We start from the raw sequence: 12365 nt of genomic DNA, 5'->3' as shown, positions 1-12365 counted from the left end.
TGTCAAAAAGCTCCATTCTTGAGTATGTCCTGGCCTTCACCATGATACAGACAATTACAATAGAGTATTCAGGCCTAATATACAGTGACACAATGGCAATCAAATCTGTAACAATATCAGTTACAGACAAAACAAAAGTTTTTACTCCCCACATTGATTATTCCCTGAGATTTACACAGGCAAGATAAAGTGAGATGTGTTATTTCATTGCAGCTTATAGTCACGCTTCACTGTTCAATTCTCCCAAGTCGTTGTGATTGTTGCTATGGAAAACCATGGGGATGTTTATATAATTCCATTTTAATGATTTTAATAATCTGAATAATCTGAGAAATCTGTTGAATAAAGCACATTCTGCCTCTTTGAATACATCCTTTAACATTATACATATTCTGTATAAAAGACAGATTACAAGGTTAAGATCAATAAACGTTATATAAGGTTTTCAAGCCATTAGAGCCAGAATAATGTCACCATGAACATGTGTAATACTTTGGTGATCAGGAAGTCAAATGCGTTCACCCTAAAATTATTTTGTTACTAACAGGAAAATATATCAAAGCTGACCTTGTTTGGTCTCATCACATAAATGAAATAAAGTCAACTTAGATGTTACTGAATATAAAGTCAGCATATATCAACGAACATTCAGGTACAATTTACATTATTATTTAAAGCCAAGAACAGACCAACACTTTTTCCCTGCAGCTTGACACTTCGGTCCCTCTGTTAAATCACATAGAATAAATCTTGGTCTTGGTCTTGGAGTTGATTTAAGACTGAAGATTGGCAAACAAATTTCTAAGATACTATATTTACTCACAGCAATTATTTTTGGTAGGCACTCGTTTTAGGTCATTTAACTTGTTGTGCAATAGTAGTAGTAGATTTGACGTTGGCTAATTATTAATAATCATGAACTATGATTATTAAAATCAAAATTAGGTATTAAAAATGATAAAAAATTATAAAGCTATTTATTAAGAATAGTAAATAATTAATTAGAAATTATATGGTTATCAATTAAGAATAGTTCAATAATTAATGAAAACAATAACATTTATAAATTAAGAATAATACAATCTGTAATTATTACTTATCGTCGCGTTGCACCACCCTGGTGACAGGGACCAATAAGTCAATCTTTAAGGATCAGTCTCAAGTGATAAAAGTTAAATTAATAATCTCAATATTTAATATTAAAGATTACATAATAAACAGTGAAGGGTTTTAAGTTCGAGCACAGGCTATAGTAATCCAGCTGTATTCATATACATATGCACAAACAAATTCCCGAAATACAAATACTTTAATTACAAAAGGATTTTTTAAAAAAGGGGGGGAAATAAAGTTAATATTATTCAATGATTCTTCATTTAACAAACTCCAATATTTCAAAGATGACAACAGCAGCAGCAACACTTATCACAACTTAGAAACACATGTAATACTGAGGGTATCTATGTGTGTGTGTGTGTAATCGTGTGTGTCTGCCTGTCTGTGTCTATGTGTGTGTGTGTGTCTCTCTTTCGTGTATCGTCTTCATATGTCCAACTTCGTGTCGTGTAGCCACTCCCTCGTCTCAGGTCCCACTTGGAAGAGGCCCTCCTCTGAGGGTGGTCTATGCCGGGGACAGGTGGTGATGATGTGGTCGGCAGTCTGCTCAGGCTCCCCGCACTCACACGCTGCACTGTCTGTTAGGCCCCACTTCTTCATGGACGCTTTGAAGCAGCCAACCCCTGTGCGAAGGCGGTTCAGGAGGGTCCATTGCCGGCGAGGTAGATCTTCTCCCTCAACGCCACCTCCAGGATCCTGGATGTAATGGTGTAGGCGTGTCTGTCCTGCTGACTCCCACTCCTGCTTTCATGCCGCTGCCAGCCAGGCTTTGGTTGTCAAATCCTCCGGGATGGAAATAAGCATCTCTTGTGCGGCCTGATTGTATGGGCGGGACTTGAGTCTGCTTGGAGGTGTTGCCATGGTGGTGGTTTCATGGAGGAGGTGCCAGCTGTGTTCCTGGGCTTTCCTTGCCAGGGCGAGGGTAGAAGCCTCTCGCCGTAGGCCGGCTGGCGCTACTCCTGCTAGGACTGGCAGGTAGGACACGGGGGTGGGTTTCAGGCAGCCACTTATGATCCGGAGGGCATTGTTGATGGCCGTATCGACCTTCTTGGCATGTGGGCTTCTACTCCAGGTTGGGGCACAGTACTCAGCTGCAGAGAATACGAGGGCTTGTGTGGAGATACGTAGAACCTTGGCCGAGGCCCCCCAGGTTGTACCAGCTAGGCGCCGGATGAGTGAGACCCTTGCTGTTACTTTAGCCCTCACTTCATCCAAATGCTGTTTGTAGGACAGTGTCCTGTCTAAGCGTACGCCCAGGTTCTTTGGGGCCTGCTGGAACTCCAGGGGTTTGTTGTCCACTGAGATCTCTAGCTCCCTTCTTGCTTCCCTGTTGCAGAGGTGGAATGCTGCTGATACAGTCTTTCCCTTACTGAGCTGCAGTCGCCAGCTTCGAAGGTAGGCAGCCAGGACGTCCATGTCCTGATTGAGACCCTCTTCAACCGCCTTCCATGTGGGCCGGTGTAGCATGATGGCTAGATCATCCGCGTATCCATACCTTCTAGATGTCGTCACCGGTAGGTCAAAGATGTAGATGTTGAAGAGCATCGGTGACAGGACAGACCCTTGTGGGACCCCGTTTCTCAGCCTCCTGAGCCTGCTGCGCTGGCCGTCACTGGTCTGGAGGATGAAGCTGCGGTTTGACAGCATCTCCATGATGAAGTTGACCATATGACGGTCCGGGATTGTTCTCAGCAGCTTCAGGTGGAGTCCGCAGTGCCAGACGGTGTCGTAAGCAGCAGTCAGGTCCAGTAGTAACACCCCAGCTTTGGTTTTGGCCTGGAAGCTGTCCTCGAGATCTTGTGTGAGAAGGGTTACCTGGTCCACTGTAGACCTGCCCCGGCGGAAGCCCGCCTGTTCCCTCGGTATCTGTGAGTCAACTACTGGCTCAATTCGGCTGTGTATCATCCTCTCCAGGATTTTAAAAGGGACGCACAGCAACGAGATTGGTCTGTAGGACTTGGGGTCATCCGCAGGTTTGTTGGGTTTCAAGAGGGCTATGACAGCGGCCCGTCGCCATGCCCTTGGGAGCTTGGACCTCCGGAGGCACGCAGAGAAGAAAGCACACAGCCAGGCGGATGTTATTTCGCTCTGGTGGATCACAAACTCTGGGTGGATGTTGTCGGAGTCTGGTGCCTTGCCTTGTTTGAGTTTGGCCATAGCGTCCTTGAGCTCAGCTGGTGTGAAATCTCCTGACAGGTTGGCATTGACCCTGGCCGCCCTAGAGAGACTGGATACCTCGTGGGATGTTGAGCGGGCAAACTCTTTGTCTGCGTCTGGGAAGCGGCCATTTTTCAGGAGTTGGGCTGCGATGGCGTTTGCTGTCACAGGGCACTTGGGAGGCGGTGTACTTCTTCCTGAGAGCTGGTTTATGGTCTGCCACGCTTTACGGCTGGAGTGGGTAAAGTCAATCGACTCGACGACCTCTGTCCATCTAGCCCTGCGAGTGGCGTCCAGCTTCTCAAGCAGTGCTGTTGCTGTCGCATCCACTTCAGCTCTTGAGCTAGCCTGCTGGTGGGCTCGCAGGAGGTGGTTGCACTCCTCGTTCCAACCCGGGATGTAGATTTCATTGTAGCCTCGTGGTATGGTTTTCTTCGCTGCCCCTGTCAGCACTTCACAGTAGGCTGCATATGCAGCATCCACATTAGGAGTGTCTGGGTCCAGGGGGGTGACAGATCTTCTCTCTGTGTCAACAGAAAAAGCATGCCAGTTGGCCTTCCGGAAATTCCATCTTTTGACAGGCTTCCCTGCGACCGGCTGCACCAGTGATGGTATTCTGATGACAGACGGTCGGTGGTGTGATCGGGGGAACCTGTCAATGACCCTTCTCTCTGGCATTGGGTCCTTACTGGGGAACACAGCAAAGGCGAGGTCTGGGTTGGTGAAGGTGTTCCATCTGGAGGAGTAGAAGCTTGGTGGCTCTTTGGGGTCAAACAGGAGATGGGCGTTGGCATTGGAGGCCCACTCGCTCAGCGTCTCCCCATCCGGTGTTGTGTGGGAGTATCCCCAGTCGGTGTGCTGGCAGTTGAAATCCCCGGCGTAGATGGCGGGTGCCGGGGTAATTGGGAGGGCCGATGTGGACAGTACAGATGGTGGGGGCTTGTACACGTTCACAACCGTTGTTGTCTGTATCCTCGTGGACATCCACTCGAGACTAGCGCCTGGAGGGGATTGGCCTGTGGCTGTCCAGCTGAGGTCAGACCTGACAAAGGTGGCCATCCCGTGCTGCCTGCTGAGGATGGAGCCGGCGAGGTGGAACCCGGGCAACCTGAGAAAGTCTGCTTTTCCACAGTGCGTCTCCTGAAGGAGGACGGCCGCTTCATGGGAGTCGGCGAGATGGCATATGATGTCCAGTTTGGCGGTGGTGAGGTCCTCGACATTTAGCTGGAGCACTGCCAGGCCCTGGCGCTCGATGGTCGTGTTGGCTGCCCGCCCTGACGTGAGCTTGCGTCCCCCCGGCCTCTTGCGCCCTGATCTGACAGCGTGACGATTGGGTGGCGACATTAGTTTCATGAGCTGGTCTTGCACCATATCTCGTTACTTGCAGGGGAGGCCGCGTGGAGGCTGTCGTCTTCTCTCCCTGTCTTCTGTGTGTGTGTGTGTGTGTGTGTGTGTGTGTGTGTGTGTGAGAAAGAGAAGGGGAGTGGCGATGGTGTAATGACGCGGCCACGTGGTGACGTAGTCTGGTCGAATTCAAGATGATGTTAAGTTCACATATTTTAAAAATGTAGGTTTACCTACGTTGCGAAAGGCAAAATGGCGGCCGGTCACAGACTTTAAACAAAGGGGTCTTCAGACAAAGAGATTCTGATCTCCTTGTGGTCTTGGCTAGAACCACGTATTTTAAACAAGGGAACCTTAGAACAAGCTCTGATCTCTCAGAGATGTGACCACGCTAGTTTAAGGATCAGAGGGTCTGTGTATGTATACGTGAAATGTGTACGAACGTGTGTGTGGGTAGGTTTAGGAAAAGAAAACACACCGTCAGAGATAATCTTCCGGCGAAGCGGGCAAACCACCTACGTGAGATTTATCTTTAACAGATGTAAATCTCCGCACAATATCTCTGACGGTAACACGTTAAACAAAGGAACCGGATGTGACGTCTCGGTTGGCCGCGTTAAACACGACTGAAAACAGACTTGGCGGTCTTCAAACAAACATACACTCAAATAAATGACAAGCTAAGCACTTAAAATATTCTCTGCCCAGACAATAAAGCCTCCTACTTGTTGTTGAGCCTCAGGATACGTGCACGATCGGCGGATTCCCGGAAAACAAGTGAATAATGTTCTCTTATTCTTTTATCATCTTGAATAAAAATCTCCATGAACCAATGTATATTTTGTTGTGTGTATTTTGCATGATGAAAATACATTTCCTTTCACCGTTATCTGGGTGATACAGGGATATGTCTCCCCTTGGAGGTGTATAAATACAGCACACTCACTAACCTCAAGATCGATTTTCAGACATCAAATCCTGAATGACTGCAAACTGAAATCCAGGTTTTCTTTGGAGCAGAGGAACAGACCAACATTATTAATGACAATCCTTGGCCATCACGGTCTGCTGTGTTGAAGTACATGCAGAAACGTGTGTCATCTGTGTATTCATATTTAAAGATTTGCAACAAATTGATCAGAAACTTCAGTTTAGCTAAACTCAGCTGTGTTTAACTCACCAAAAAGAACATAATTGTTCTCTAAATATTTGAGGTCACAACCAACAACAAGGAAGAAGTGGAGAAGGCCACACATGAGAAAAACCTGTATCGTCTATCTTGGGCAGCCAAGAGGTCGATGATGGTGAAGTTGATGCTGAAGGAAGAATTCTCCGCAGACCCAGAACTTGCTTGTATTGTTAAAGTTTATTACACAAAAGTCTTCACAGGTCAGGACGGACTCTAGAAATCTGGAGACATTCATACGCCAATAGTGAAGCCCGATTTGCAGGCGTCAAACATACAATATATATAGGGGTTGCCTACGCCCATGGCAAAATCCCACATCCCATGGTTGAGAGGTGCATGACTGCATGTGTTTGAACGCATAACATGTAAATGTAAGGATGAATTCATAACAACATGCCTCGTGCTTAATAGAAGAAAACCCATTTTCTACACTCATCAATTAAGGGGTCAAAGATCATACCCTAGGGGAGAGAACTAACAAGAAATGCATAGAAGAACTACTGAGAGTCTAAAGATGGCGGCGGCATGCTTAAACATGTGATTCTGGTTCATACTAAGATTAAAAGTAGCAGAATATACTACACCTGAAAATAAGTTTATTTAGGAAAAGTTAGTTTCAAGTCTCAAAGGTGTAATTTAGATGTGTATGACACCGGTGGCCAAACATAAGGAAAATAAGGTATCCATGCTTTGGGCTCAACTATCCAATAGAATGTGAACACCTACATGTAACATAGAGAGTGATATGTAATTCTAGCCAATCATGGATATCCTGTTGGAATGGGTGACGCAAGTAGAGGGAGATAAATGTTGATGCTGTGGGAGACATCTTCAGACTTGGGGGTGGGCTGACAATTGCTCATGATACTCTGTTTGTATATTGTTTCACCCTCTGGTCTCCTTGATGCATCAAGTCTACATTAGAGTCTTCTGCATGTCAGCTGCTGCCTGAGTTCTCCTTTCACCAGCTTCCAGAAAACTTCCATCACAGTGCACTGCTGACTTCAGACAAGTTCTAATAACAGTGAGATAAGGGGACAGATCCTGTGTTAATTATGCAGGTATACAACCCGAGGATAAAAAGAACTATTGCACTTCTACTCATGATGGATAATGTCTCTGTGATAAAAGTGTTCTATCTTTCAGGTTTAAGTGAATCAATGAACTACAGGTTTGTTCTCTTCTCTCTCACTTTACTGTGTTACTGTGTCATTTTGCTGGTAAATATAATTCTTATTGTGACCATCATCTTGGACAAAAACCTCCATGAACCAATGTATATTCTGCTGTGTTCATTTTGCATGAATGGACTTTATGGAACAACAGGTTTCTTCCCCAAGTTTCTGTGGGATCTGCTCTCTCCTGTTCATGTCATCTCTTATTCTGGATGTCTTCTTCAGGTTCAAGTACTGTATTCATTTGCAGTCAGTGATCTCTCCATTCTTGCAGTAATGGCCTATGACAGATATGTGGCTATATGTCGACCACTGCAGTATCACTCTATCATGTCAAAAAAGAACATCATGAAGCTAGTGTGTGTCGCCTGGTTTACAACTTTCTGCCTTGGAGGCATAAACATGATTCTAACATCAAGACTGAAGTTATGCAGCCCGTATATTGCTAGACTCTTCTGTGTGAATTGGCTCATTGTTGCACTTGCTTGTTTTCCAGCTGAAACTATGGTTAACAGCATAGTTGCATATATTACAATACTCTTTTATGTATTTCATGGTGTATTCATAGTTTGGTCGTACATATATATCCTTAGAACATGTGTAAATTCTATAGAAAACAGGGCAAAGTTCATGCAAACATGTGTGCCACATTTATTCTCTTTAATCACTTTTGTTTTCACAATACTTTTTGATCTAATGAATATACGATTTGATTCAAAGAAATTACCTCAAACCTTTAAAAACTTTGTTGCAATAGAATTTCTTGTCATACCTCCCCTCATGAATCCTCTCATTTATGGTTTTAAGTTGACTAAAATTCGAAATAGATTTCTGGGTTATATGACTTTTAGAATGAAATGACTGTTTTTCTGACATACTTCGGAGACTCAAAGTCCTTTAATAATACAAGAGTCTAACAAAAGCTTACATTCGATTTCAAATTATCAGTTTCTATTGCAGTTTTATTCTGTATCAATAAGATTCAAGGTGTTTTGTTTTATTTGTTGTGTTTAGACATGGTAATGAGAAATAATTTAGCTATTTTACAGTATCTACTCATAGCTGATGGTGTAGATTTAGTTTGTAATTATATCTGTGGAAATCTCGGCTGATTTTTATAAACAGATTTGTTAAAAAATCGCCTCATATCTTTGCATTGTGCACTAAATGCATTGTGTGTAGGTTATCCTTTAGTTTTTTATTCAGGATTTACTTGAATGCAACTTTTTTTTCAAACAGATCCACTTATTCTTATTAATTCTGTTTTACATTTATTGAAATAGATAAATGTACAAAAAGATTAACAATTGAGAGTATGAAATTTTAACATTTCCAATAAAACACAGCTTAAGTGTCTGAAATGAACATTTTCGAGCATCATTGTTGGTTTTAGATGCATCATCAGTTTTCACAGTAAACTCCTCTATGTTTCAGAGGGAGAGGGAAATTGAGACTGTAACAAAAGATGCTGAGAGGAAAACTTCTGTTAGCCATTTAGCACACAGTGAGAAAAGCATTTTTACAATTTCCATATAAATTTTAAGCTTTAAAAAATTGGCTATCCTAAATCAAATTCTGGACTACATGTCACCTCATTAGTATACTAGATAAACTTTCCATAAAAATTTTCTAGTGACGCTGTTTTTTACCAAGGACCTCATAATAAGTAAAACTACTGGCCAGAATTCTCCACTTATGAGATTGGAAATTTTATACAAACATTTAAAAAAATTAGATTGGAGACCAATTTATTTATTAGGCTTAGGTTGAGATTGATTTAGGATGTTGTTAAACGTCCTTAAGTTTATCTATTTATCTGCAAATTTCTACGTTATAGTCGGAGGTAAGAGTGTTCGCTGTCAGTTTTTACACTACCTTGAATCTCTCAGCTTCCTTTTCTTGCTGTTATTCAACCTTTGCAGAATCACTGGAAAAAACACTTCCACTTGCAAATTTGCATTTGACGTCTGACATTTGCCAGAGAAATGGGGGAGATGCTACATGAGTGCACAGACCCTAATGTCTTCTTGCACAGCCAACTGAACCGGACCAGGGACTCTGCAGCTCTCTACAAAAAGGACCAGAGTCTGCCGGGTGGTCTTTTAACATCTTTCACCAAGCTGCTAATTTTTTATGAGTCCAGCGACTATCTACAGTTGGCGAATGGTCAACCCCAGAAGATTCAGCGGACTGATTCAGATGGCGGGCTCAGTCCTGAGGGTGAAGCTGGACCCTCTGCATGTCGTCACTGAGAGGAGGAAGTTGTCAAATCTCTTCTTCATCATGGCCCACCCTGAAAGTAATGTTCTAGTGAGCCAGAGGAGCACGAGGCTCGGAAAGTCTGTGCTCCTTGGAACGCTAATTTTGTCCGTGTGATTATCTTACTCAAATTAGTCTCTCCTCACATTCAAATGTATTTGTGATGCAAACTGATGGATGGAAATGAATCAGTTGATGTGGATTTTTTCTGTAATTTCAGTGCAAAATCTCTCAAGTCGGCTATAAATCTGATCACAAAGACAAGCAGAAGTCACCTCCTGTCCCTGGTTAAGCAGAGTAAATGTATAAAGGCCCAAGCCAAATATTCCCTTTTTAAGTGGTATGGACTCAATTAAATGTACATGGCATGCAACAAATACAGCACTTGAATGTCGACTAGTGCAGTTTCTGTCAACATACATTTTTTGTGGGCTCATATGAAGTCATAATGATTTTAGACCACTCCAATGGAATCAGTTATTCTTTGAATCCACTTGATAACTGGGCAAGATTTTAAGCAGTTCCTTAAAGGAAGACTAGAGATCGACAAAAGGGTCTGAAACCTGTTTTTTTAGGCATCTGTGACATTAAATGCTCATTACCCAAATCGTATCAGTTGATCCATGAGTCTAAATTAACATCTGTGCCAAATGTAAAGAAATCCTCTGAAGGTTTCTCTGAGATGCGCTAACAAGATAAAAACGTGTTTTGTAAGGTCAGTGAACCTGATTCTTCACCAACAATTCATATGTGTTCATCCCTAAAAATTTTTACCAATTTGAAGGAATTCCCTGAAGTTTTCGTTGAGATATGTTTGTTATATGACTCCCACATGTGTCTGCATTCAGAAACATGTGACACAATCTGCTGATTCCCACGAGTGCAGAGAATGGCTGAAAATGATTTGTATCAGTTGGTGCAGTTAAGATGAGGACATCTACTGGCCAACACTCTGTACTGCATTTCAATGGAATTGATAAAGGCAAAATATCTTTGAATTGTGAGGGACGACACATTTAAACTCACGTCTGTATTCCTGGACATTTTGTTTCATGAAATCATTGTCAGTGCAAAGATGTGCAAAATACATGTTAAATGATATTGTTGTCTTTTTGTAGTAATAAAGAATTTGATATGTATAATACTTTGTTTATATCGGCGGGTAGGAGGTTATGTTTTCATTTGCAGTTGGTTTAAAACTCTTTACAATGTTTAACTGTACAGGTTTATAGAGCAGGTCCGAAGCATAATATAGAAACTTTGTGATTTTCAATTAAACAGGAAGTACTCATAGTTGATAAGTCTTTGGCTTTGTGGATAACAAGCTAAACAAACAATTGTATATTTCCCTTTTTGGTAGAATTCAGAAAATATTTTAATTCTTCCATTTGCTCATGCTCATAAATTGTCACATGCTGAAAGACTTTTAACTGAGCGTTGATAGGCTGGTTTCAAATCCTGCCTCCCTCCCTGCTGTAGACCGAGATACTATGAGCACTGTGACCAGAGTGAAGACACTGTCAGGGACTGAAGAACCTTGCACAGATTAAAAACAAGGTTTTAAAATATGATGGAAAATGTCTCTGTGATAACAATATTCTATCTTTCAGGTTTAAGTGAATCAATGAACTACAGGTCTGTTCTCTTCTTTCTCAGTTTGTTATGTTACTGTGTCATTTTGCTGGTAAATATAATTCTTATTGTGACCATCATCTTGGATAAAAACCTCCATGAACCAATGTATATTCTGCTGTGTGCATTTTGCATGAATGGACTTTATGGATCAACAGGTTTCTTCCCCAAGTTTCTGTGGGATCTGTTCTCTCCTGTTCATGTCATCTCTTACTCTGGATGTCTTCTTCAGGTTCAAGTACTGTACTCGTCTGCAGGCAGTGATCTCTCTTTTCTTGCAGTAATGGCCTATGACAGATATGTGGCCATATGTCAACCACTGCAGTATCATTCTATCATGTCAAAAAATAATATCATAAAGTTAATGTGTTTCTCCTGGTTTACACCTTTCTGCCTTGTAGGCATAAACATGAGTCTAACATCAAGACTGAAGTTATGCAGCCCGTATATTGCCAGACTCTTCTGTGTGAATTGGATTATTGTAACACTTGCTTGTTTCCCAGCTGAAACAATGGTTAACAACATAGTTGCATATATTACAATACTCATTTATGTATTTCATGGTGTATTCATAGTTTGGTCGTACATATATATCCTTAGAACATGTGTAAATTCTATAGAAAACAGGGCAAAGTTCATGCAAACATGTGTGCCACATTTATTCTCTTTGATTACTTTTATTTTCACGATACTTTTTGATCTAATGAATACACGATTTGATTCAGAGAAATTACCTCAATCACTTAAAAACTTTGTTGCAATAGAATTTCTTGTCATACCTCCCCTCATGAATCCTCTCATTTATGGTTTTAAGTTGACTAAAATTCGAAATAGATTTCTGGGTTATATGACTTTTAGAATGAAATGACTGTTTTTCTGAAATACTTCGGAGACTCAAAGTCCTTTAATAATACAACAGTCTAACAAAAGCTTACATTCGATTTCAAATTATCAGTTTCTATTGCAGTTTTATTCTGTATCAATAAGATTTAAGGTGTTTTGTTTTATTTGTTGTGTTTAGACATGGTAATGTGAAATAATTTAGCTTATTTTACAGTATCTACTCATAGCTGATTGTGTAGATTTATTTTGTAATTATATCGGTGGACATCTCGGCTGATTTTTATGAACTGATTTGTCAAATTCTCGCTTCATATGTTTGCATTGTGCAGTAAATGCATTGTGTGTATGTTATCCTTAGTTTTTTAGGATTTAATTGAATGCAACTTTTACGAAATGTGAATAAACCCTCAGAAGGTGCCTCTGAGATGCATTCACAAGATCAAAAACCTGTTTTGTAAGGTTAGTGAACCTGATCCTTGACAAACAAATCCATATCTGTTCATCCCTAAGTTGAAGTAAAACATTTTTGTTGCAATTTGAAGGAATTCCCTGAAGTTTTCGTTGAGAATTGTTTGTTATATGACTCCCACATCTGTCTGCATTCAGCAACCTGTGACTTCGAGACTGTCACACAATCTGCTGATTCCCAC

At 41.5% G+C, this 12365-nt stretch overlaps 2 protein-coding genes across 2 annotated transcripts; both read left to right on the top strand.

The window, feature by feature from the left end:
• Positions 1 to 6906: 6906 nt before the first annotated feature.
• On the top strand, positions 6907 to 7842 carry LOC133967545 (olfactory receptor 1D2-like). Its single transcript, XM_062403063.1, has one exon. It carries the CDS (start codon positions 6910 to 6912, stop codon positions 7840 to 7842), a length of 933 nt encoding a protein of 310 aa, XP_062259047.1. The 5' UTR covers positions 6907 to 6909.
• Positions 7843 to 10807: 2965 nt separating this feature from the next.
• On the top strand, positions 10808 to 11740 carry LOC133967474 (olfactory receptor 5AR1-like). Its single transcript, XM_062402946.1, has one exon. The coding sequence runs from the start codon at positions 10808 to 10810 to the stop codon at positions 11738 to 11740; it is 933 nt and encodes a 310-aa protein (XP_062258930.1).
• The last annotated feature ends 625 nt before the right edge of the window (positions 11741 to 12365 follow it).

Source organism: Platichthys flesus, chromosome 13 (genome assembly GCF_949316205.1).
Source record: "Platichthys flesus chromosome 13, fPlaFle2.1, whole genome shotgun sequence".
NCBI classification, from domain to species: Eukaryota; Metazoa; Chordata; class Actinopteri; order Pleuronectiformes; family Pleuronectidae; genus Platichthys; species Platichthys flesus.
This window is presented reverse-complemented; position numbering and strand designations above follow the sequence as displayed.

Excerpts from the sequence above, each read along its gene's own strand:
- LOC133967545 (XM_062403063.1), top strand. The coding sequence starts at position 6,910 with ATGATGGATAATGTCTCTGTGATAAAAGTGTTCTATCTTTCAGGTTTA.
- LOC133967474 (XM_062402946.1), top strand. The coding sequence starts at position 10,808 with ATGATGGAAAATGTCTCTGTGATAACAATATTCTATCTTTCAGGTTTA.